The 27532-nt window shown below is 48.2% G+C and overlaps 1 protein-coding gene across 7 annotated transcripts in view; it reads left to right on the top strand.

The window, feature by feature from the left end:
- Positions 1–27532, top strand: part of PHF1 (PHD finger protein 1) — a 706671-nt gene that overhangs the window by 295076 nt on the left and 384063 nt on the right. For all 7 annotated transcript variants that reach the window (XR_011283212.1, XM_069635206.1, XM_069635209.1 and 4 more), the window contains exons 8-10: positions 22969–23037; positions 27065–27188; positions 27385–27452. Coding sequence is in view for 6 of the 7 variants with exons in the window: in XM_069635206.1 (XP_069491307.1) it covers positions 22969–23037; positions 27065–27188; positions 27385–27452 (261 nt within the window). In the remaining variant the exon portion in view is untranslated. The remainder of the gene's footprint in view (positions 1–22968; positions 23038–27064; positions 27189–27384; positions 27453–27532) is intronic.

Here is a 27532-nt window from a genome sequence, read left to right as displayed (position 1 = left end):
TATACACAAGTGTTTCAAGACGCGACGAGGCGGGGGGGGGGGGCAAGGGGAGAACAGACAACGATCCTACTAGGCCAGGTGTCATTCAGATCGCGCAAGTGCAAGGGTAGGGGGACTGGGAAAAGTGCAAGGGGAAGGGGAGAGGGGAAGTGCAGTACATGGTTAGTAGAATACAAGATAAATAATAGGGCCAGCTGTTGGCAGGTGCAAGGCAAGTGCCGGGAGAAGGGGCTGTAGGATACAGAGACAGTCCCGTAGTGCAGGTAGGCAGTGCAGGGAAGAGTGGCAGGGCCAAGGACCGAGATCGGCGAGTGGCCAGTTGCAGATTCAGTGCAGGTTCAGTGATTTTAGCAGGGGAGAGAGGGAGATAAAGGGGAGGCAAGGAGTTCTTGAGGTTGCTCGGCCTCATGGCATCCTGCATTCTACTGGTGCCAGAGGCCAGGCTGCGGATGAGATCTCTGCAGTGGGCTCTCAAGATCCAATGGTCGCAGTCCTCAGGCAGGATGTCGGATCCCATTCAGGTGCCGCCCTCGGTCGCCCAGGATCTTCTGTGGTGGGCCGTCGAAGGCAATCTGATGAAGTGGGCTCCTTTTTGGCTGCCCTGGCCGGAGGTAATGATTGTGACGGACGCATCCCTCACGGGATGGGGAGAACATGCCAACGAGTTGACAGTCAGCGGTCGTTGGTCTCCATCGGAGTCCAGACTCCATATCAATCTGTTGGAGTTGAGGGCTGTCAGGTTAGCCCTGAAGGCTTTTCTGCCGTCTGTGCGGGGGAAGCGTGTCCTGATTATGACGGGCAATACAGTGACCATGCACTACCTGAACAAAAAGGGGGGAAAGAAAAGGGTCTCCCCCACGGTGCAGAGAGGCGATGCAGCTCTGGTTCTAGGCCATCCAGCAGGAAATTTCGATCTCGGCAGTTCATCTGGCCGGAGATGAAAACGTGGCGGCGGACGCTCTGAGCAGGCAGAGCACGGTCTCTCACGAGTGGGAGCTGGCTCAGGAAGTTCTTTTGGAGATCTTCGCCCTTTGGGGGACCCCACAATTGGATCTCTTTGCCACCAGTGTCAACCAGAAGTGCGAAAGGTTCTGCTCGCAGGAATTTCCTCCAAGAGGAGCCTTAGGGGACGCGTTCGTAGTGGAGTGGTCCTTTCCACTTTTGTACGCGTTTCCTCCAGTCCCCGTCATTCCGCAAGTGTTGCGGAGGTTACGGGGGTTCGGTTCCAGAATGATTCTCACTGCTCCGGCGTGGGCCTGGAGAGTGTGGTACCCGGATCTTCTCGACATGTCCATCTGCCCTCCTCACCGTCTTCCCTACCGAGACGATCTGCTCTCACGGGAGGGGTGTCGGGTTCTCCATCCAGAGGTCAAGTCTCTCAGCCTTCATGCTTGGCATCTGAAAGGCTGAGGTATAAGGATTTGGACCTCCCTGAAGACGTGATGGAGGTGTTGCTTTCAGCCAGAAGGCCCGCGACCAAATTCCCTGTACCGTTGCCGTTGGAGAAAGTTCTGCGACTGGTGCAGGGTACAGAATGTGGATCCTTTTTCCTGTGGTTCTGTCTTTTTTGCTTTCATTAGCCCTCAAGGGCCTGCAAGTGGATACGATTAAAGGTTACCTGGCGGCGCTGTCCATATTTAAGCGCTCGTCTGAGGAGTGTTCTTATTTTAAGATTCCTTTGATTTCTCCGTTTCTGAAAGGGCTAACTAATGTGTTTCCTCTGTCACCTTTCCAGGTGCCCGGTTGGAATTTTAACTTAGTTTTAAAGTTCCTGATGGGAGCTCTGTTTGAGCCCTTATATTCTTGTCCTTTAAGACTGTATTTTTAGTTGCGGTTACTTCCGCTCGCAGAGTGAGTGAGTTGCAGGCACTATCCGCCAAGCCACCTTTCATGGTGTTCCATAAGGACAGGGTTGTCCTTGGGGTTCGTCCTTCTTTTCTTCCGTATGTTGTGTCGGAATTTCATTTGAGCCAGAAGGTAGTTCTTCAGGAGTTCTATCCTCCTCAGCATCCTGGTAAGGAAGAGGAGAGGCTCCATAGGTTGGATCCTAGGAGAGTTTTAAGTTTCTACGTCTCACGCATGTCCCGGGTCAGAGTGGACGATAAGCTATTTGTAGGATATGCTGGAAGGCGTTTGGGTCAAGCTATTTCTAAGCAGACCTTGTCCCATTGGCTCATCTTGACAATCTCTGAATGCTACCGTCTGGCGGGTAAGGACCCTCTGGTGGGCTTACGGGCTCATTCTACTAGGGGTGTGGCTACCGCCACTGCTCTGCAGAGGGGTGTTCCCATTCGTAATATTTGTGAAGAAGCCACATGGGCCTCTGTCCATACTTTGTAAAACACTACTCCCTGGATTCTATCCATGGGCAAGATTTGAACTTTGGCAAGGTGGTCCTCTATTCTGCAATTTGATTGGGCATTCTAATATTCTAAATTCTTTTCCCACCTCCATACGTTGGTACTGCTTTGGGAGTCTGTCATAGATTTCTTACCTGGTAACGTTCGTTCGATGGGATGTTCCTCCGACGTATTCCACATTGCACCCTCCCAGCCTGCCCCTCTACAGAATTTCTTATGCGATTGCAGCTTACGTTTCCGCAAGGCTTTCTGTGGTCATACTGGCAGAAGATTGGTACCACACGTTCTGGGAAAATACTACAATTACGGGCGTCGTGCGTCCTACATATAACATCCGATGACGTCGGCACTCGACGGAGGCCCTCGAGGGACAGCGTATCGACGTCATCGAGTCAGGACGCAGAAGCCGAAAAAATTTCCGAGGCAGCACAGCTGTGGTGATTACTGTCATAGATGTGGAATACGTTGGAGGAACATCCCATCGAAAGAACGTTACCAGGTAAGAAAGTAACTTGTTCTTTTTCTTCGTTAAACAATGAGTGGCGCCACCTTCTCCCCTCACTCGGGGAGGCTCTCCACACTTCCGTTTTACTTTCCTTATTATTCTCCTTAAAAACTTTATAAAACCTAAAAAAGATGAGCCACATACATGCCACACTTCCAAAATCAACATCCGTTAATTCACACTTCCCCATACATCGGTCCCCTGCTTGCTATCTCTTGCAAGTCTATACTCGCGTGCGCATGTTCACCCGACTCCTCCGTCACAGGTTTCCAACAACAGAGGCCTGCACCTCTCCCTGGGACCGCACCCCGCTCCAAAGAGTAGACAGAATTCTGCAAAAACAGCTCTTGTACGGCCACTGCAGAGTATGCGGTTTTGGTGCTGGTGGGTGCAGCCCTTGCGGGAAGGCAGCCTGGATATCCAGAGGTACAGGGGTGGCTCTGGGATCACGCTGGAGTCAACAAATGAAGGCATGGCCCTGAAAGCTCACGCCAGAAAAAATACAACCTGCTAGTGAAAAAAGACCAAGGGATTTCTTGCAAGGATAACATTTTAATCGCCCAAAAATAAGGATGCAAGCAAAGAACTCTGCTGCTCAAGAACGTTCTGCAGAAAAATGGTACAAGTAGAAGGTTATAAGGCAGCACCGTGTTCTCACATAAAATAAAAACCCATGTGGCTGCTTGGCAAGACCCTATAAATGGGCCTGCTCCATATAGATGGCAGGCTGTGATTGGCCCCAGCCCCGTCCGTCCATCTTCCATCACGTGGGATCAGCTGGGCTCATCTCTCCAGTGACTGAAGGTCGAGTTCCTCATAAGTTACTTTTATAAGACAATGCTACTCTATCATTATGGCATGCACTTGGGAAACTCTGGGACTGGCACAGGGGGAGGATCACGGTCACACGTTCTTTGCTCAGTTCACATCGCACTCTCCACACCCAAGATATCCACCCTTGCTTTGGACTAGAATGTATTCCATCCTGTACCTCGTATCACAAAGTGTTATTGGATAAGGTGAAATGGTTGTGCTCTTTCAGATGTTTTATGACCACTGGTTTTATGGTTGGTGGTCTGAGGTCACCGACTATCGTGGAATTTAGGGGTCTTTGGCTGGGTCAATTGTGGGCGTCCTAAATCCTGATGGGTTGGGTGGGGGTTGGAGGTCTACTGGGAGCCATTTTGGCTTCCCTTTTTGTATTTTCATGTATTCCCCTTGTGTGAAATACTGTTCCCTTGGGTAAAGGGATACTGTGTATCCCTTTAACATTTTCTATTGTTAGATCTGCACATCCCGCCTTTCTGTTAGTGACAGGCATACCTGAATGGCTGGTGGTAGTGGACATGTTCTACTGACTTTTTTGTTATTTTTACCTGCAGGCTGTACTCCGCCCTGCTAATGCACAGAAGGGTCACCATTGACACCCAAATTGTGGCTGTATTCTTTTATTTACCATTTCTTGTTTCCTTGTCCTTTCTTGGTCCTTCTTCTGCCTTCATGGGGGGGTGGGGGCAATCCTGGTTTGACTTTTGTTTTTGGGGGATTGAGGGGGGACTCCTTTGTGAAGCCTGCAGAGGCTCCAAGGTGTCTGTGAAGACGGGAAACAAGGGAGGAGTCAGAAATTCTGCAATCCTTTGTTTCTGGCATTCCTGCCTGGAACCAGTTCCAACTGGGAGGCTGGTAGGCCTGGACAGCCACCTGCCGAAGTTTGAATGCAGCATGAGTGCTGATTGGCTGGGTTCCTAGATAAACGGCTGGGATCTGGAAGACAAATCGACCACTGGAACAGAAGAACCGAAGATGAAGACCAGAGATGGCTGCTGCACCTTCCAGTTACCGGTTTAGCCTGCTGAAGTGACCGTTGCTGCACTGACCCAGTTTTCGAAGTGACAGGGAAGCTCCAAGGACGACTTCCTCCCATGGTCTGGTGGGCATTATCTGTCCCAAGACGACCTGCATTTGAGACATCCCACGATGTGCTGCAACCTTTCTGTGCTACAAACAGCCAATACCCTGGCACCTGCGACCATCCTGTGGTGCATCGTCATCTGGAGAACGAATCTTCCTGACACTTTGGTGGACTCCTGCTGGACCTCCAAAAGCAAGATTCCACACCTCCAAAGCCCCCTGACCAAAGTGCAGGACCAAGCAAGCGAGGCAAATCCGGAAGAGAACCATTCCACTGATGTCTCTGAAAAGGCACCAGATCCACATTGGAACATGAAGAATCCTTTGTAGAGAGTCCCCTCTCTCGACTGCTGCTGTGAAATCCCATCCAGAGTCCCTCATTTCGCCACCAAAACGGGAGAAAAGGTCTACAGGTGCTACCATGTGAATGCATCCAGCTTCATCTTCATCGCACCTCGGGTACTGTGGGACTGAACGTAGTGCTTACCTAGACTCATTCTGCTGTTCTTGTGTGGCTAGGGGAGTAATTTGTGTAGTTGCGAGGTCCCTGAACCCTTTTACCATCAAGAACCGTTATGCAACTACTACAGAAGATTTCCACAGGAACTCTTGACTTTTACACAGCTTGTTCCTGCCTTTTGACCGCCAATCTGACCCTGAAAGAGACTCCAAAACTAGATAGGGAAGTACTTTTAAAGCCTAGGCTCTGTGAAAATATTGCTAGTAACTTATCTTGTGTTGGGGTGGTTTCTGTCATAAGGATGTGAAACCAAGTGCCTATTTACCTTTGAAATGTTTCTAGTATTCTGAAAAGTAACTACACTCTCTGTAAAGTGTTTACCTGCTTGTGTTTCTCTTGTACCTTCATGGTTGTTCATTTATTTTATTTATTTGTTTTGATGGCCCACACAATCCCTTGGGCATCAGGGCTCTGGAAAGACAACAATTGCATGCAGTCCGAAGGCAGGATCTTAGCGTAAAAGTAGTTGCATGAGTGTTGCATATCAAACTGGTACATAGCAAGAAGTCGACCATTAACATATGATGAACAGTTAATTGAACAACCATGTTGTGAGGGCTTTGCGGAATGCCCAGTATGAGTCCTCCGCTCTTAATGCATGTTATTCCTGAAACTGAATAACTCACAAAGTTATTAGTCACCTTAGAATTGCATAAGGATATTTTGAAAAGTAATTGTTAGGTTCCTACTTACTTTAGAATAGTCCGACGCCTAGTGGTAATCGCGGAGTATTGCATCTTGTCTTTCGAGGATCGAAAGAGGACGTCGACATGGGAGTGCCTGTAACACTATCCCTAACGTGACGTGTAGTGTACCCAAAATCCCTTGCGCGTCGAGGTCCCTCAGATAGTTTTTTTTCCATCCAGCTAGGTGGGCGCCTTTTGCAGAGCTCGTTTGATTGCTAACTATTATCTTTGTCCATGACCTCGGGTCATTTTTATATATTCGTCCCCTTCATTGACGACTACCTAACTACCACCGCCGAAGATCACGGAAGACACTTCAGACTTCGGCGGCTGGTGCTCCAGTCGACGCTGTTGAATGCGTGTCCCTGGCACTAAGGCCAGGCCTACACAGTAGGGAGAGTGGAGTCCGGGGCTTTTCAAGAATGTATTTTCTTCTTCCCTCTCTTTTCCCTTCTGGTTCTGCTGTCGCTATAAACCTGAGCTATGGACAGGACACCTTTTTTAAATTTGCCCCTGGAAAGACACGCACCAGAGGTGCAGTAAGTGTCTCCCTAGAGATCACTACAACGCGTCCTGTCTGTCTTGCCAACTCTTGCGTCCTAAGACGATGAAAGACCGTCGAGTTAAACGGTGGGCGCCCTATGCCATACTGCAGCCTGAGGGTAGCTCCCTTGCTGCGAGTGACTAGGAATTGAGCGACAGCCGTGGCTCCGATACGGATGCCATCGACCTATCTTCGGCGCGGCCCCGCTCCGAGCCGTCCGTCCCCGGCAGGCAGACCGACGGTTCTGCTATGGGGAGTGTACATCCTGGCGACAAGGACGCACACACTACTGACAAAGGTAAACCTACAACCCTCCGAACCGCCTCGACGGACTCGGGATGGTCCGACGGAACCCACAGGGTCGGCAGCCCTTTCTGAAACCACGTAAGTGGCATGCGTCCGCGCACTCCACTGACCAGGGCGTCAGCACCAAGATTCATAAAGTCGTTGAGACGCCTCTGAAGAGTGCGCCGATGCAGAAAGTTCCAGCAATGTCAAAAACTATGGCGAAGTTGCTAGAACAGCCGAAATCCCTCCCAGACATGGCGAACATCCGCAAGAGACTCGCGAAGATCGTTTCGGTGGCTAATAGTCCCAAGGACAGGTCGAAAGGCACATCCACATGCTGAGAAAAGCAGGAAGACTATTCTGAAGGTCTCCAACCCTTGGCTAAGACTCTTTCAGATAAATCTCGATGGTCTAAGTACACAGATCCCCAAGAGAACCCCCCCCGCATCCCCCAAGACCCCTCTGGCTCAGGTTTGAGGGGTGTATGAATAGACTTTCAAATTTCGTTGCCTTTTCAGAAAGGTTTACCAAGCCTAAAAGGCCTACTGAAGAGGACCGATACCCCACTGTATCTAAATTTCAAAGGACCTCCTGCCCTCTTCATGAGGTGTTTGACCTGACTGAACCAGAAGAGGCTCCTCAGGACCCTTATTTACAGGAAGATGATCCCTTTGGGGACCCTATTAACCAGGCCCCAGATTGGGGGGGCAGCGGATAACCATGGCTGTCACCAACCAATACCCCAATATCCAGACACATTATGCATGGATCCTCCCACATCTCAAACTATTAGACGGGCATCTCCCATAGCTAACCATATTGCATTCAATGACATTCTGAAAAAAGCTGCAGAACATTTTCAGATTGCCACGCAAGAAGCAGTGCAAGACACCGACTTCGTGGAATATATTCTGGAGAAGCCACCGCAAGAACCTTCAACAAACTATACCACTAGAGGCTCCTCACGTAAGGTTACCAACCTATTGGACTAGCCAATAAATGTACACAATACCACAACCATAATCATCTGTCCTCTGCCCCCCTGGCCACATCCCAAATAAATGTCCAAAGAGTTACTTAAACCAAACAACCTCACACTACTAAACCTACAAGTACCTTACCACTATATGGGTCACTTATCAGTGCCAGATCCATGGCGGCTCACGCCACTGATATCGCGGACACCCTAAATAATGAGAATTTGGACTGGTTGGTCATAACCGAAACCTGGCTCCATGAGGCCACAGGCCCTGCCATTATGTTAGCTATACCAGAGGGCTACCAACTACTAAGAGCTGACAGACCAAACGCCAGAGGCGGCGGTCTAGCTATTATCCATAAATCCAACTTACCGATTAGACTTACCACCACCCCATCATTCATATAACACGTCAATCGTGGACTGACCACCACTTAATCACATTCTCTGCCTCACTTGACCTTATCCACCCTAAACCGAGAGTTATGGTACCGCCACTCCCTACTAGGAGGAAAAAAGACATCACTGTAGAAAATGTACTACCACATCTTCTCCCTTCTCTAGACAATCTAGCTAACAATACGGACCCTACCCTACTTGTGGAAGTCTTCAATAGTGCCATGACTAAGGCACTTTACACCATCGCTCCAATTAAAACTTGTAAAGGTAGACAAACAGCTCACCTAAATAACTGGTTCACACCACAATTGAAAAAAATGAGGATCCAAAAAAGAAAGCTGCAATCAATTTGGCACCATTCACCTACAGAGGGGAACAAAGCTAAGCTATCTAATCATTCTAAACTGTACAAAAAGGAAATTATCAGCACTAAAAAGAATACTTTCAACAGTAGATTATCTAAGGCCAAATCAGACACTAAGGAATTATTCTCCATCCTTCGTGAAATGGAATCGCCAATACCTCAGGTTGACAATACTCCTAAAGACAAGCTCTGGTGTACCAACATACAGAATGCCCTTTGGGATAAGATTAGCTCCCTCCAAACTAAAATCTCCAAAAAGAAAGCTTCCCTGCTCCTACCGGCTGAATCCTCACCTCAGCAGCAACAACCTCTAACCTACACAACAAATTCAATTTAAAAAAAAATATCCATTGTCGAGACTGAAAAAATTATACTTTCACTCAAACCCTCCAACTGCAAAGGAGACAACTATCCAGCCCAAATCATGAAGGATGCAGCTAGAGACTTAGCCCCCTTAATTTCGAAGATTATCAACACATCCTTTATGTTGAATCTTGTGCCAAACAATCTCAAACACTCCTGGTTGCTACCACTGCTCAAAAAACAAACCTTAGACCCATCCATACCAACTAACTATAGACCCATCACCACAGTCCCCTTCTTACTTAAAATTATCGACAGAGTAGCTTACCTACAAATTCAGGACTACCTAGAAACTAATAACTTACTAGGCTCACGTCAGTCTGGCTTCCGCCCCCTTCATGGCACAGAAACAGCCTTGATTGACCTTAAGACCCAAATTGATGAGTTGAAGGACAATGGTAAATCAACTATGCTATTCCTCCTTGACCTATCGGTGGCTTTCGACCTGGTGGACCATGCAGTCTTATCCAACCATCTTAGGTCAGCCGCCCATTTCTCAAGTAATGCCATAACCTGGGTGCAATCCTTCCTTGCGAACCGTACAATGAGTCTTCTCCCCTTTAGCAGCTGCTGACCCCATACAAGTCTCCTGCGGCGTTCCACAAGGATCATGCGGATCTCCCACCATGTACAATAACTTTACCAAGCCCCTGTTTGACAAGTTGGACAGTTTGGGTGTCACCTACACTAACTACGCAGATGACACTCAAATCCTCATCCCCCTTTCGGGCAACTTCTTGCAAGACTCAGCCTTGGTAAATTAGATATATCTCCTCATTCAGGCATGGATGGCATCCCACAGCCTCTGCCTGAATGACGATAAAACTGAGCTAATGATCTTAGGCTCAGAGATGGCCATTAAAAAGCTTAACCCTAGTTACGCCTCATTCAACATCGATAATAATGTCATTAAAGTGATGCCTGCTGTTAAAACCCTTGGTTTCTATCTTGACTTAGCACTCCCCTTCAAGAAGCAAATCAATTCTCTAGCTTCTTCTACAGCTTATACGTGCAAAGTGATCCGAGCATGCAGACCATTCCTTTCGGAAACTAGTTGCATCACCCTAGCAAATGCACTTATCCTGTCCAGACTGGATTACTGCAATGCTTTATATGCGGGTTCCAATAAGTACATTATTGATAAACTGCAAAGACTCCAAAACAATGCCCTTAGAGCAGTTTTAAATATCCTGAACAGAGATCATATCTCTGCATTCAGAAGAAATGCCCACTGGCTCAAAATTAAGGACAGGATCTCCCTTAAAACCCTCTCTCTCACGTCCAAATGTCTTAATAACATAGCGCCTCCCTACCTTGTAGAAAGAGTAAACAAGAGATTATCTGACGGACCCACGAGAATGGCCAATGCCTACACTTTAAAGGTTCCTACATACAAACGGATCACAGCTGGCGGTTCTAGCTTTCCGGTTCTAGCTGCTCAATCCTGTAATGGTCTCCCCCTTGATCTTAGAACTGACCTACCTTACTCCGCATTCAGACGGAAATTCCTCACCTCGCTATGGACTAATGACGCATAACCTTTTCACCCCTCCGACCTTCTGACCCCTCCCGACCCTTCCCCTGACCCAATTTGAATGTCCTCCTAAGGAGTGTTACGCTAACCAGTACCAACTGTATTCTGGTATCTCTATTTGGGACCACTTGGCCACTGCCACCTCGGTTGCATCCCAAGTTGTCACTGTTTTTCTTTATTACTGTTTATTATTCATTGTATGTACCTTACCTACCATTGTATGTAACTAAACCTCCTAAGTATTTTTTTGTATGCTCTGTAACTAAGCTTCTAAGTATCCTTGTATTGCTTGCGCCCAGTTACCTGAGGGTCTTGGCTTGCGCTATATTAAATAAATAAACAAAGAAAGAAAGTCAGGCTATACCTCTATTGAACTCCATTAAATGGTGTATCGCCCCTTCTTTGCTCACGCCATCGCAAACGAGAGCTATGAATCCACGGGTCGAGAAACTTTTTGACCCCTCACCCACAGACACTCTATGCATTCGGGGACATGATACCCCAGGTTCCCTAGTGGTGACTACAATTAGGAAAAGGGCAGGAGTATCCTTGTTCACGGGTGAGGCACCAGCGGACAATGACTGCAAGAAATTGTATGCCCTGGGGAAGTGTCACTACTGCGGCAGCCTATTCAACCAGAATTGCCAACAATACTAATAACCAGCTACTGCGATGTTCAGTGGAACCTGCTCCAAGAAGGCCTGCAAGAGGTCCCTGAACCAACACGGTAACGCCTGCTGCTGGTTGTGTCAGAAGGGAGACAGGTGAATCATAATATTCGTAAGAACACCCTTGATGCTGCAGAGACAGCAGGAAGAACTCGGGCCCAAGGTACCCTTTTGAAGAGGGATGCATGGTTGAAAAATTCAGGATTCAAACCAAAAACTCAGGCGTCGCTCATTAACAAACTGATGGAGGAATCTAACCGGTGTGGTAAAGCAGTAGATGATGCGCTAGAGACTGCGAAGAAGGAACATGAGACTTTGAAGTCATTGAACCAGATAATTCAAAGGCCTTTTCAGCAATGAGTTGGAAGCTCTCGCCGCTCCTTTCGCAGACAATCTTTCCCACATTCCCCACACAGCCACGGAACGGGAAATGCATGGTCCTCCGGACAGAGGTCAGCTGCCTCAAACCAATATCAGCCTAGAGCCCACGCTGTGGCAAATGAAGGGGTAGAAGCACCACCTCTAGAGGCTCCCCGGCCTCCAATTGTACATGACTCGCAGATCCGGGTCCCCTCCCATGCCTCCCCGGTCGGGGGACGTATAACCTCATTCTTCCACGTATGGGAGGGAATTACCACACACCAGTTTGTCAAACCACAAAAGTTTTGAATGATAACGCTGCAGGAAGTAATCCCTCTATTAACACAGGGGGATCATATGTCAACATTGGACATGAAATATGCATACTTTCATATTTCAATGTTGTCACCGCATGGAAAATACCTAAGGTTCCTGATAGAGACCAAGCACTATCAGTTCAAGGTCCTTCCCTTCGGCATTGCCTCTACACCAAGGGGATTTACTAATGCGCTGTCAGTAGCAGCAGCTCACCTGCGCAGGCAATCCATCACAGTTTATCCTTACCTCGACGACTGGCTCATAACAAGGGATTCATACGGAAAATGCCTGTAGCACCCAGAGGACGATAGATCCACTCTTCAGTCTGGGATTCTCAATAAACGAGAAATCCAGCCTAGACCCAAGCCAGGTCAAGCAATTTCTGGGGGCCCTGATTCAGACAGAAGACAGCCTCGTCTTCCCATCCAACGGGAGGGTTCAAAACATGCTGTTTCAGATCCCTCAATATGCAGCCAGTCGGGAGGTGATGTTACGCAAGGCCATGCAACTGTTAGGAATGATGGCATCCTGCATTTATTTAGTCACTTACGCACGTTTGCGAATGCGCCCCATGCAAGAGTGGCTCAGCAGCCAATGGTGTCAGGCCAGCGGACAATGGGACGATCTAATGGTTGTCTTGGCAGCGCTCGTTCTCTCTCTGCAGTGATGGTCAAGGGAGAACCTCTTGAAGGGGAAAACCTTCACCACCCCCGCAGTAGAAGCCACTCTCAATACTGATGCATCTCTCACAGGGTGGAGGGCTCATCTCCTTCAGCAGATGGCGCGCATCGTTTGGTCACCAGCAGTAGCATCCAACCACATAAACCTGTTGGAGCTGTTAGCAGTGTTCAAGGCTCAAGGTCCTTCAGACACAGTTACAGGGGAAGACCGCATTAGTCCTCCCGGACAGTACCACAACCATGTATCACCTGAACAAGCAAGGGGGAACTCACTCTCCAGGGTTGTCTATACTGTTCCAGAATATATGGAAGTGGGCTCTCAGACATAAGATGTTCCTCCTGTCTCAGCATGTTCCAGGGGAACTCAATCTTCTGGCGGACGTACTCAGCAGAGACTTTCTGCTACCCACAGAGTACGAATGGCAACTACACAAAGACATAGGGCCTCATTACAAATCATTACAAACCTGCCGCCACCGTTGTTTCCGGACCGCCTGATCCCGACTCCTGCAGGCGGGAGGTGATGATCCCGCCAGGTCTGACCTGGCGGGTTTAACACCGCCCGCCTGCAGGCGGACGAGGACACCGGCAGCATTACGAGATGCTGCCGGTGTTTCCATGATCCCCATTCCCATTGAGTCCAATAGGACCCAATGGGAATGGGGATTAACACCATTCCGCCTTGGTGATTCCCGGGAAACCGGGGTTGTAATGCCCCGGTAATTCCGGGAATCACAGAGGCGGAATGGTAATAAGAGTCCGGCGGTAACCAGGCGGTTTTACCGCCTCGGTTACTGCCGGACTCGTAATGAGGCCCATAGTCTACAATGTTTTCGCCGAATGAGGCTTCCCAGAGATCGACTTGTTTGCATCTCTGGGGAACGGTCTCTGGATAACATGGTCAGGGAATTTGTTTACACTTCCCCCCCACACCCCCCCCGACTCCCCTACTCAACAAGGTAGTGCACAAGATGCACCAGGAACCAGCCACCATGATATTGGGGGCCCTGATGTGGGCCCGCCAGCCCTGGTTCTACCATTTTATGGACATGTTAATCTCCCCTCTGATGAAACTCCCTTGCCCATACAACATGCTATCGAAGGACAAGGGGGAAACAATTCCTCCATGCCTGCAAACCCTCAACTTAACGGCTTGCCTTCTGAGGTCATATAGTTCAGACACCTCCAACTTCCGCAGTGATGCATGGAAATACTTGGAGAAGCTAGAAAGCCTAACACCAGACATTTCTACTGCAATAAGTGGAAACGCTTCGTCATCTGGTGCAATTCCAAGAACATCTATCCCATAAACTGCTCTCCTACTCACATTGTACTAAACTAGACTCGGGTCTGGTTTTTAATTCACTTAAGGTCCACTTAGCTGCACTTTCAGCTTATACCACGTCCCAGCAAAAGGTGTCGTGGTGGAAGATCGCAGTAATTAAAGCTTTCATGGAAAGGGTTAAGAGAATTCACCTTATTTCATACCCGGCTCCTGGGTGGACCTAAATGTGCTATTAACTAGGCTAATGAAATCTCCTTTTGAACCTATGCATAAGGCTAGCCTTCAAGCACTCACTTGCAAGACTGCCTGCCTAGTGGCAGTCACTTCAATAATGAGGGTTAGTGAACTACAGGCCCTTTCAGTCCTAGACCCATTTGTCACAATTCAGATATAAGGTGGTTCTGCACACTCACCCAAGGTGTGCGCCCAAATTCATTTCAAAGTTCTGTGTGAACCAGTCAATCGAACTGCCCACATTCTTCCAGAACCCCACTAAGTGGCAGAAAGAAGCCTAGACACACTTGATGTGCGCAGGGCAGTCATGCATGATCTAGAAAGATCTAAACCACTTAGGAAAACAAACCAGTTTTTTGTTTTATTGGTGACTGGTAGATAAGGGGACCCAGTCTCTAAATCGGCCATCTCAGGGTGGATTGTCAGTTGCATCACACTCTGCTTCACTTTTGCAACGAGAGATCTGCCCTTGAAGCCTAGAGCACACTCTGCTCGGGGCACTGGGGCTTCCATAGCTTTCATTGCAAATGTTCCCCTCACATCCATTTGCAAGGCGGCAACCTGGAGTTCTGTACACACCTTTACAAAAAATGATTGCCTAGACACTCACTCTAGGTCTGATTCTCAGGTGGGACCAGCAGTACTAAGACCTCTTCCTTTTCACTACTGTTCCTTCTCGCATGCCACCACAAACTCCGGGTACTGCTTGCTAGTCTATGCACAGCATGTGATTCTAAGCAGATTCACAAGCATCAGAAGACATGCTTTACTTCTTGTAATAACATTCCTGATGATTGTATCTGCTTAGATTCACATGCGCCCACCCCTCCTCCCCGCTCGAATAGAAGGATTTCTCTACTCACTCACGAGTCATAAGGCTCCCTCACGGCAGGAAAAATACAATCGGAGGGACCTCGACGTGTGAGGGATTTTGGGAACACTACACGTCACGTCAGGGATAGTGTTACAGGCACGGCCATGTCGACGTTCCCCTTCGATCCTCGAAAGACAAGATGCAATACTCTGCGATTACCACTAGATGTTGGACTATATGCACAGTATGTGAGTCTAAGCAGATACAATCAGAAATGCTATTACGGTAAGTAATGCATGTCTTACTACTTATATTAGAAGTTGGAGCTCTGTATTGCCATTTAGAGAGTCTTATAAAGTCATTTGGGTGGACTTTAGAAAAAAATCCTAACATGCTCCGTCTGGGAAAAGGGGCTGGGCTTAACCCTGCCAGTTGTAAACTCCAATGACTGGGAAGGGAGGGTGAGTGGGGGGAGGAGAGAGAGTATAGCAGTCGGAGAGCGGTAGAGGAACACCAGGACATGAGAGGAAGGAAACCGTCATGCTGCGGGACTGGAAGGCACAACCCGATAATTCCTTTAGTTACGAACAACATTGCTAGTCTTGGGCCAACTTTGAAAGTTCTGGAGGGAGCTTAGATGGAGAAGGCGACTGCCTTTAGGTCCTCACTGACAGCTACCTAGAGATTAGATAGTACGGTTTAATAATCTATATTTCTGATGTTTGTTAATCTGTTTAGAATCACATGCTGTGCATAGGTCCGACATCCAGTGGTCACTGCGGAGTATTGCATTTTGTTTTTCGTAGTCGAAAAGGGGACGTCGACAAGGCGTGTCTGTAACACTATCCCTATAGTGATGTGCGTTGTACCCACAATCCCTCACGCGTCGAGGTCCCTCAGATTGTTTTTTTCCGCCCAGCTACTGGTCGCCTTTATGCGGAGCTCCTCGAGAGACATTGCCAAATAGTTTCTTCGACCTTTGGTCGTTTGTTATTAATATCAATAACGTAGATCCCTCCCTCGACACAGAGCCGTTTCTCCGCCGAGCAAGATCTTCGACGGAAGGACGAGCGGAGGGGATCCTTCGGCGCTGCCGAACACGTGGCCTAGCCTCGCTGGCCATACACAGTAGGGAGAGTGGGGTTTTGTGGTCTTTCTTTCTTTTCTTTAAGAATGCCTTTCTCTTTCCCCTCCCTCTCTTTCGAGGTCGTAGTCACACTTATTACCCTCAGCTATGGAGAGGACGCCATTTAGGTTTTGCCCGCTTTGCAAGGGTAAATATACCTGGACGGATAAGCACAAATGGTGCAACCGTTGCTTACCCCTCGATCACCAGGAGGACGGCTGTGCGGCCTGTAAATGACTAAAGCCCCAAACTCTAAAAGACCGCAGGGTCAAAAGGTGGGCGGCCTACGCCATGTCTAGGCCTGACTCCTCGCCCGCTGCCGCCGAGTGTGACGAGGACAGTGACTACACGGCCCCCGTAACGGAGGCTGTAGACCTCTGAAAGGAGCGTTCACGCTCCTCGTCGTCCGTCCCCGGCACCGACAAGCCCGGCTCATGCCCAGCTTATGGGGATGAACACCCCGGCGACAAGGACGTACACAGAAAAACAACAAAGCACATACCCCCCGGCACACATTCGTCGAAGACGAAGGCAGCCATAGTGCCAACGGGGACGCCGGGCCCACCGGCGTCTTCCGCCGACCGTAAGGGTCGTCAGCCCTCCCCGCCACCGCTTCCGCGACAGGCGACTGGGCACTCTAAAAATAAGGGCGCTAACACCAAAATTTCCGGCGACGCGCATCGCAAGAGCGCTCACGTTGCCAACAAGGACTCGACGACCAAGGACTCGACGACCAAGGACTCGACAACCAAGGACTTGACGAGTAAGGACTCGACGAGTAAGGACTCGACGAGCAAAGGCTCGACGTTACATTGCGCGACGGCGACCGATCCCTCGGAAGACAGAATGATCGCCGAAAGCCTCGTGCGCATAGCATCTAAGGACGGCCAGAGACGTACGGCGAGTGAAACGCCGAAAACCGCTTACAAAGCCAAAGATACGCCGAAAGCGCCGGAAAACAGATCAGGCCAGTTCCCGACGCCGACAGAAGGCCCTAGCCAGCAAGAAGGCTACTCAGAAGGCGAAGGCTCTCTTTCTTCGATGTTATGGGACAGAACCAGACCATTACAGGAGGAAGAAACCCCCTTTTCTTTCCCAGAACGTCCTGGCCGACCTCAGTGGACCTTTGAAAGGTTCGAGACCTGTATGGACAAACTAGACAGGTTCATGTCCATCCCAGAAGACAGGGCACCCACGAGACCAAGGGAGGCACCCCTGGAGAGTCCAAGGGCTAAATACCAAAAGTTTTATAACCCCATACAGGAGGACATATATTCTTACAATCCCACTGAGGAAGACACCTTCTTCCAAGAGGAAGATGAGTTCACCTATGTTGAGGACCAACAAGAAGAGGAAGGTTTTCACGAGGAAACTAACCTATGTGAGGAAGGATTCCAGGAAGACACAGGCGAGGGCGACCCAAATTCCTGGCAGTCACCGGCTAGGTCGACTGCCACATGCAGTAGCAGTATAGTCATCAGGTCTACTGAAACTACACCAGTCAGGAACCCTTCGCCTGTCGATGATCAACCCACCTTCAATGCACTGCTGAAGAAGGCAGCAGCACATTTCGAAATCGAAACTGGGGAGGTCACCCCAGACACCGATTTTGTGGACAGGATTATCAAAGAAAACCCCCCCCATTAGCCAGATTATACCCATCCTCGCCTCAGTTAAGAGACGTATTACACCTTCTCTTTCCACTCCTGCATTGGTGAGAGTGGTCAATCCGAGGATTGAGAAACTGTTCTCTCCCTCTCAATCAGACCCATTATATATTAAGGGTCACTCAATCCTGGACTCCCTGGTCGTGACCAACACCAGGAAAAGGGCAGGAGTACCACTATCTACTAGCGAGGCACCCCCGGATAAAGAGGGGAAGAAGCTGTATGCCCTAGCCAAGAGAATCACCACCTCTGCAGCATTCTCTACCAGAATCGCCAATAATAATACCCTATGGGCAAGCTACGCCGATGCTCAATGGGCGAAGCTCAAACAGGACATAGAAGAAGTTCCCAAACCCCTAAGGACTCGTTTACTGGCTACAGTTAAAGAGGGCTCTCTGGTCAATCAAAGCATCGTCAAGAATACCCTCGATGCAGCAGAGACGGCTGGCCGCACTCTGGTACAAGGAATTCTGCTGAAGCGTCATGTCTGGCTTCGCAATTCTGGATTTAAGGCGGAATCACAAGCGTCCCTTATTAATAAACCCATAGAGGAGTCCAACCTCTTTGGGAGAGCAGTGGATGACGCGCTGGAGAACGTGAAGAAAGAATTTGATACAATAAAGACCAACTGCTGGAAAAAGGAGCCATAGAGGTCGTGCCTCTATCTCAGGTAATGGAAGGTATTTATTCAGTGTACTACCTTGTACCCAAAAAGGATCTAACCATGCGCCCTTTATTAGATCTGCGCCCAGCGAACAAGTTTGTCAAACCCCAAAGGTTTCGTATGGTGACCTTGCAGGAAGTGATCCCACTGCTATCACAGGGAGATTACATGACAACACTGGACATGAAAGATGCATACTTTCATATTTTAATGTTGCCAGCGCACAGAAAATACCTCAGGTTCATGATAGAGGCCAAACACTACCAGTTCAGAGTGCTACCCTTCGGCATAGCATCTGCACCAAGGGTATTCACGAAAGTACTGGCAGTGGCAGCGGCCCACCTGCGCAGGTTATCCATCCCAGTATACCCTTACCTCGACGACTGGCTCATAACAGGGGATTCTTACGAGACATGCTTCTCAAACACCCAAAAGACTGTAGACCTTTTGTTCCAACTGGGCTTCTCCATCAACGAGAAGAAGTCCAGCTTAGACCCCAGCCAAGTCAAACAATTCCTAGAGGCTCTAATTCGAACAAAGGACGGCCTCGTCTTCCCCTCCAACGAGAGGATCCAAAACATGCTGTTTCAGATCCCCCAATATGTGGCAGGTCGAGAGGTGACGGTGCGCAAAGCGATGCGATTGCTAGGAATGATGGCGTTGTGTATTTATTTGGTACCTCACGCGCGCCTGCGCCCAATGCAAGAGTGGCTCAACAGCCAGTGGTGTCAGGCCAGCGGACAATGGGACGATATAGTGGTGGTCTTGCAAGCCTTGGTTCTCTCGCTACGGTGGTGGACAAATGAAAACCTGATAATAGGGAAACCCTTTGCCACACCCGCGGTGGAGGCCACTCTAACCACGGACGTATCCCTCACAGGATGGGGGGCTCACCTATCCCATCAGACTGCTCACGGAGTGTGGACTCCGAACGTAGCATCCAAGCACATAAACCTACTGGAGCTACTGGCGGTGTTCAAAGCACTAAAAGCCTTCCAGGAACACCTACAAGGGAAGACAGTGATGGTCCTTACAGACAGCACCACAGCCATGTACTACATCAACAAGCAGGGGGGCACCCACTCTCCAGGACTGTCCAAGCTGTCCCAGAATATATGGAAGTGGGCTCTCAAACACAACATGTTCCTACTGTCACAACACGTACCAGGGGAACTCAATCTGCTAGCAGACGATCTCAGCAGAGACTTCCCCCTGCCCGAAGAGTACGAATGGCAATTGCACGAAGACATTGTCTTAGACGTCTTCACGCAATGGGGATTCCTGGAAATAGACCTGTTCGCAACTCTGGAGAACTCACAATACCAAAGTTACGCCTCCAGGTACCCCCAGAACCAGTCCAAGGGGAACGGTCTGTCGATTCAATGGTCAGGGAAATTTGTTTACGCCTTTCCCCCCCCCCCCCGACTCCCCTTCTCAACAAAGTGGTGCACAAGATGCACCAGGAGCAGGTTACCATGATACTAGTGGCCCCAATGTGGGCCCTGCAGCCATGGTTCGCTCACTTGATGGAGATGTCCCTATCTCCCCCAGTGAAACTTCCCTGCCCGTACAACATGCTGTCACAGGACAAGGGCAGGACACTGCATCCATGCCCTCAGACCTTGAACTTAGCAGACTGGCTCCTGAGATCATAGAATTTGGACATCTACAACTCCCGCAGAGATGTATGGACATCCTCAGGGAAGCCAGAAAACCTAATGCTCACCACTGCTATTCTAGCAAGTGGAAAAGATTTGTCATCTGGTGTAGAGGTAAGAGCATCAACCCGGTTGACTGCTCTCCCACACACATTGTTCTGTACTTGACCCATTTACTGGATTCAGGTCTAGTGTTCAATTCCATTAAAGTCCACCTGGCGGCACTTTCTGCATACACCACTTCCCAACTTAGTGTCGTGGTGTAAGATACCAGTTATCAAGGCCTTCATGGAGGGGGTAAAGAGAATACACCCTCCGATAGCTAACCCAGCTCCCGGATGGGACTTAAATGTGGTACTTTCTAGACTCATGGGCCCGCCTTTTGAACCCATGCACAAGGCAACTCTTAAAGACCTCACTCTTAAGACTGCTTTCCTAATAGCTATCACCTCCATTAGGAGAGTAAGTGAACTACAGGCTCTTTCTGTTCTAGACCCCTTCGTAACAGTTCACAAGGATAAGGTGGTTCTACGCACACACCCAAAGTTTGCACCAAAATTCATCTCGAAATTCCATGTAAACCAGTCCATAGAACTACCAACGTTCTTTCAAAGCCCTTCCAGCTTGGGAGAAAAAAGTCTGCATACACTAGATGTACGCAGAGCTGTCATGTTCTACATGGAAAGAACCAGACCACTGAGAAAGACTAATCAGTTCTTTGTCTCAGTGGCAGCAGGAAGAGCAGGAGATGCAGTCTCAAAGTCCACTATATCTAGATGGATTGTTCAATGCATCACTCTCTGTTTCTCTCTTGCTAAGAGAGAACTACCCTTCAAGCCAAGAGCACATTCTACTCGAGGCACTGGGGCTTCCATAGCGTTCATTGCAAATGTTCCCCTTGAGTCCATCTGCAAAGCGGCTACCTGGAGTTCTGTGCACACCTTTACAAAACACTACTGTCTAGATGTACACTCTAGATCTGACTCCCAGGTGGGACAGGCAGTATTAAGACATCTTTTCTCTACTGTTCCTTCTCATAACCCACCGCCAACTCCGGGTACTGCTTGCTAGTCTATGCACAGCATGTGATTCTAAGCTGATTAACCAACATCAGAAGACAATGCATTACTTACCGTAAAGGCATTTCTGATGGTTGTATCTGCTTAGATCACATGCGCCCACCCTTCCTCCCCGCTCGGATGGAAGGAACATAGACACCTTTCTACATCTCTCTCTTTTCTGTACTCACTCACGTATAGAAGGCTCCCTCAGGGTAGAAAAAACACAAACAGAGGGACCTCGACGCGTGAGGGATTGTGGGTACAACGCACGTCACTATAGGGATAGTGTTACAGACACGCCTTGTCGACGTCCCCTTTTCGACTACGAAAAACAAATGCAATACTCCGCAGTGACCACTGGATGTCGGACCTATGCACAGCATGTGAATCTAAGCAGATACAACCATCAGAAATGCCTTTACGGTAAGTAATGCATTGTCATACTAATTCAGGAGCAAGGACGCATGCGCTATGGTGGAAGCGCTATACTAGACAAGAGACTGAGTGACCGCCTTAGCGTTCTGCTGAAGAACTCAATCAAAACCCTTGAACTTTCTCTTGGGAGTTGGCGTGATCTTTAAGGCATCCATGACACCCGCCTCCTTGTATTTGGTTTATCTTGTCTATTATCTGTCTTGGCCGTTTTGCCCTGTTTCTCTTTAGTGTTGGTTGGGTTTCCCTTGGTCTTTGTTGTTGTCATCCTCAGATGATAGTTTTCTTCCTTTGTCATTGCTGTGTTATGTCATGTCTCTTGTTTTGGATGCCGCATAGCTCTACTGTGGTCTGCTCTCTTTCCTTTGTTGGTTGCATTGTCTCACTGGCATTGTATTGTTTCACTGTGTTGGTTGCGTTATGATGTTACTTTGAGTTTTGTTGCCCTGCTTCACTGTGCCAGTTGTTCTGCCCGCTGCTCTGCATGGGTTGTGCATTTCCCGGCCGTAGTAGTTTTTGCCGCAGCAGAATTCATATAAGTAGATTTCGTCTGATTGTTTTCAATGTATTTTGCCGCAAATATATGCGGTGGGTGGGTGGGCGGGTTTAGGATAATAATTCATGTAGTTGGGTTAAGGAGGGGTTTGATGCGAATTCCTTCCCCCGGCATGTATTGATCAAAATCAACCATTGAAAAAAAAAAAGGAAAAGAAACCTACTTCATTAAATAAAATAATATGAAATCACAGAACCGCATTTTCCCTCTTGCTTGTTGGGGTTATACATTTCGTCTTATTTGGGGTGCTCCTTTTCTGTTTGATGTTGCTTCTGTTTCCTTGTCTCATGAGTTGGCTGAACTGACCTGTCTTCCCTGTGTTTCTGCGTGGCTCGGAGTTCCTTTTCCTATCTATCTATCTGTTGGTTGGGATGGCTTGTTTCTGTGTGTTGGTTGTGCTATCCTTTGCGCCTTTTGGCCGGTTTCCTCTGGTAGTTGCTCTGCCTTGCTCTTGTGTCCTGGTTGTGCTGCTCGGTCTGCCTTGGTTTGCTGCTTTCCTCTGTTGCATGTAGGTTATTTCTTATTGTTGATTATGTGATTGTCTGGCTGTATTGGTTGTGTTGCCTTTTCTAAATCTTGTGTGTCTCCTTATTTTCCAGCATTGTTTTGGGTGGCCTGCTTTGTGTTTGTTCAATGTCCATGTTCTGTATTGCCTGGGTTGCTTGTTTCCCTTTTCTTTAGGTGTTTTTCTTTCTCTTTGTGTTACCTGTAACGCCATGTTTTTCTGTATTGGTTTAGTTGCTGTTACTTTCTGCTGGTTGTGTTGTGTGGCTATTTTTCAGTATTGCCTGCGTGGCTCTGTTGAATGCTTTTGTTGTTTTTTTGGGGTTTTTTTGTATCGAGATTTGCCCCATCACTCTATATTTGATGTGCTGCCATGTGTTTCTTTGTTGGCTGGCTTGTCCTGTTCCTCTGTATTGATGTGTTTCTCACATTCCTTTCCCTACAGCCGCGACCCATAATATTGATGCATGCCTGTATTGTATTTGCAGGTTTTACCTCTTTGAGTGCTCCGTCTGTACCAGAGGGCCAGAGAGTGTCTGGAGACTTCCCTTGAGATGGTGAGTGTGCCTGTAAATAGTTTCCTGGATGCTAAAGTAGTTGTGTCCGCCTCTGCGTTGGGTCAATGTTTATAGTTGAAAAGGAGTCCTGACAACTAATAGAAACAACAAAAGTAGTGAACTTCCCTATGAGCCAAAGGTGACCGTCTGCATACCCCTTCCTATCTGCGCCCTAGAGTCGTGCTACATTTCCACTGAAACCTCAAAATTAGGTCATGCCTTGACTAAAGTCCTTTTTTCAAAATTGTGTCCAGTTATGTACTCTTTGTACATAAATTCCCACCTGGTACACCATTAAGGGGTGTACCTATAGTGAGTGAATCACTTTTCTTAGGTAAATACTGAGATTCTGATCGCTTAGGGGGATTGTGAGAAACCTGAGGGCGTTCTCACAAGTAGTCCCCAGGGATCTGTCAATCATTTGGCCAGGGAAGGGCCATTGCTCTTGGATCCCTACCGTGGGGACGGACAAGCGAGGGAGGATCACTTGAGCAGGGGGTTCTTGGGGACTGCAGTGAGAGCGTTCAAAGGTGAGACATGGTATTCCCCTGTTCCTTGCCCCAATCCATCCTACCCACCCTCTTTGTTCATGGGATATTGTCACCCAAGTCCCCTCCTGCCCCTTAACCTTCCCTCACCAAAAGGAAGATAAAATCTTCCAGACATCGAGAGACCAAGCCCTTTTTCAACTCTTAACACTAACCTTGTCTCTCCATCCTCAAAACCCAAAAGGTATTCTGGGAACCCACCCTTTTCCTCCCTGTTATCCCCCTCGAGTAAACAAGGGGATTTAGCATCACTCCCTCACCTTAATGGGCCCCAACAGGTCCCCACACCTGGTACTGAAAAGAGGATGAGACAAGTTAAAGCTCCCTCAGTCTGTTTGGGGTATTTCTAATCGCACCCATCCTCCCCCTCACTATTTCCAATAAGTACTGGGACAGGGAAGAGGCAATTGGGAGCAATACAGATTACTCATAGAACCAACAGAGATACAAAGTGAGATTTACAATCTAATACCCTTAATTGTCCCACTAATAGCGTCGGGCAAGTTGAGGCATGTTTCCCCAACTGTGCACACCTGACTCAACTTGACTCTCATCTGCAGTATAAAAAGGGTGGTTCTGCCAGAATCATTGAGCGAGCTGGGGATGCTGACTGGACCAGAGGAGCCAAGGAGCAGAGCGCTGCAGCAAGAGCAGCCTGGAGGATCCGGAGGAGAATGGCATGGCGAGCCGCTGGCTCGGTGCTCGGGAGGGTCTGCAGCGTGGCTAGGGAGCCTAAGTGAGGCTGCCTGCATCCTGCTGGCAGTGTTCCGTTAGGACGTGTGCCGGTCGCAAGAATGTCTGAGGGACAGGTGGTGATACCCTGACCACGACCCAATGCATCCTGGAAAGACGTCTCACCCGCGTTACGATACCCGGTGAGTTTTGAACAAGTGAGACAGAGAAACTCTGCAGCGGAAAGGGAGAAAGACAAGATTTTGTAAAGCGACACAGAGCGGAAACCAAGAATGATAAAAGGACAAAGTAAGAAAGAAGGAACATGGAAAGTGAACGAAGTGTGCAAGAGGCACAATAAGGAAATGAACAGGTGCAAGGGTGCACAATAGAAAGAAGGAAGTGTGCAAGAGGCACAACACAGAGAAATTAAAGCAAAAGAAGGTGCAAGTGTGCAGATAAAAGGTTAAAAGGAACAAGTAGAAGAAATAAAGAAGGGTGAAAGATCAGAGTGGTCGCGCTTAGGAGGAGCAAAGAGCCTGGCATTTTCAAAAGTCTCTGATTCTACCCTGTGAAAGGATTTTATGTGAAAGAAACTGTATAAAAGGTACATCCTGACAAACTGAATTTGTGTTTGAAACTCGAGGGGCCTAAGCTTGGGGAAGGGAACCCTGAGAAGCCTAAGAAGAATTGTGTTATAATTTGTTTTGCGTTGAACTTCATAAATAGGGGGCTAGGCTTGGGGAAGGGAACCCTAAGAGGCCCATTAAAGACATAGTTGAACTTTGTGACGAGAGGCCTGGGCTTGGGGAAGGGAACCCTGGGAGGCCTAACAGGAACTGTTTTTTTGTTTGGAACTGGAAAGATGTCAGCTTGGAGAAGGGAACCCCTGAGAGCCCTAGAGACATTTTAAACTCCATTTACTTATTCCAAGAGCCTTATGTGGAAGTTTCCAAGGCCAACCCTTTTTAGTTGGACTATTTTGAACTGGCAGAACTACACCTATTGGTATGACTACTTGAAACCAGCTGTGGTTTACATTTCCTTATGTTGTTGAACCACTATCTTTTCTTTAAGAGGACTTCCCATCACATTTTGTCATTAGGTTTAGACACAGACGGATTTTGGTTGTGGACTTTCAGACATCGACAGCCCTTAGAAACATGTTGAGGGAACAATCCCTTTAGAGCTAGGGCCAGTTAGGTGTTACACCAACCCCAGAACTTTATTGACTAAAGGTGCTGAAACTGTTACATTTGAGTTTGTGTTTCTCTTGATACTATGCCTGTCTTACAGGGGTTAGATCTTTTGAACTCCCCCCTCCAAGATTGCTCCAAGCCTGCAGGGCAGGGGTCGAGCACCTAAAAGGCCCTCTGTCTTTTCTCTGGGCCTCTCCCCACATTATTCTTAAAGCATGCCCTTGCATGACCTGCTTTGCAACTGTGGCATGCTTTCTATGTCCTGAAATACTCATTCCACTGACGTCAGTAGTTTGGACCTGTGCAGGAATGTCGCACATTATTGAAATTGTATTGGTTCCCTTTCTGCAATTATGCCCAATTTACATCACTATGTGCGCAACATATCCAATTAACTCAAGTTCAGTCTAGAATCCATTGAATAACAAACCTCCATCTTGTGATTCATCCCAGTTTCAATATAGCTATGCGCCAGCATGCAAAAAGGCTCTGGAGAAGCTTTTGTGCACATGCAGGTTCCCTCCCTTCTTTTGCACACCTGTGTGGAATGTTCCTTAAATAGCACACTCGATAAGTATTTCCACAAAGATGGCTCCCTTTGCTGGTCTCAGCTTGCTGTTTCTGATGCCTTGGCGACTCCAGACCAGGCATATTGCTAATACAGCCTTCCAGTTTAGCCCTTTGAGGATTGCCGCAGAGAAGACACAAGAAGCATGAGTGCAGAGGTCACCTTCGATGTGGGGATTGGGTATGCCTAGTGGCAGTGTTTATTAATTCTAATTTTGCGCATCACACCCAAAGGCCTCAGGGCCCACAAAGTACAAAGTTACAGGGTCTGGGTTGGTTTCCAGAGCCCCAGAATTCTATCACACAAAAAGGAGGGCAGGCCTCTTCTCAAGGACCCACGATGAGGAAGGCACGGTGCAGTGGCAGTGGCAGTGACTGGAAGTACCAGGGTAACCCCTAAAGGCAGGTCACAGGTGGCTCCCTTGAGGACACATTATCAGAACAGGACCAACGGAAACTCTAAAACCCAAGAAAGCCAGCAAAATGTTTAGGGGACTCGGGTCAGCAAAACGAATGCCAAAGGTGGACTTTTGACCTAACTTCTTGCATGACCTGATCTTGTTCAAAGCCATTGAGTAATGTACCTGGACCTGTTACAAACCTACTTTGAAGCATGGCGTAGTTGGCAGGGGCAGAGCGTAGAAGTCAGAATTTTAAAAATCTGATTTTGTACAAAGTGAAAGGTGCCAGATATGGGGACGGTCCAAACTATGCCATTTATGTGGGAGATGATTTAGTAAGGGATCAAGACTGGTCATTGAACCTTGAATGTCTGGGTGGGATTAGAGGGTGAGGTGTTTGCATGGGTGTTCCCTACTGATGGTGGTGTTGGCTAGGTCATGGGTCTCCCCTTTTCACTTTTCTGTACCTTGGGTGGTGATGTCTGAATGGTCTACTATCTTTAGATTTCACTCTTGCGGGCCTTAGATGGTCATGTCTGCAGGGTCTGGAATCTCTTTGTTCTGTCTTGTATTCCTTGGTCTGTAATGTCTCTGCTAAGCCCAAGAATCCCTTCTGTGTTCTCATTCTTGTGTTTTCCAGGGTGGATGTCGCTCATCTGGTTGTGTATCATCTGAGCATTTGCTGCAAGAAGAAGTATTTTGATTTTGAAAGGGAAATCCTTAATTTTGCCAACGAGAACTGGGAGAACTTGCTGCTGGGAGAGGTAAAGTATGTGTTTTCAGGAGCAGATTGAAACCAGTTGGGCTTTCTGATGCTGCCAGGAGGGAGGGGTATTACTGTAAGGCGTGAAATAAGCAGAGTAACAAAACAGTGCTGCTTGGAGAGGCGTGTGCTGGTCCAATGTACTTTGCTTACCTCTGGCCTAACTTCACAGGTTGCTTGTATTTATTCTCTTGCAGCTCTCTGATACGCCCCGAGTGGAACGATACAACCAGCTCCTGAGTGTGCTGAACAGCCGGAAAGACAGGTAGGGAAACAGTGCAAGTTCCATGAGGACTCCTGCCATCCTCATTCCACAGTAGCTCCTGCCTCCATAGTTTGCTTCTG

Source organism: Ambystoma mexicanum, chromosome 13, assembly GCF_040938575.1.
Source record: "Ambystoma mexicanum isolate Mex_15411 chromosome 13, UKY_AmexF1_1, whole genome shotgun sequence".
In the NCBI taxonomy this organism is placed as follows: domain Eukaryota; kingdom Metazoa; phylum Chordata; class Amphibia; order Caudata; family Ambystomatidae; genus Ambystoma; species Ambystoma mexicanum.
This window is presented reverse-complemented; position numbering and strand designations above follow the sequence as displayed.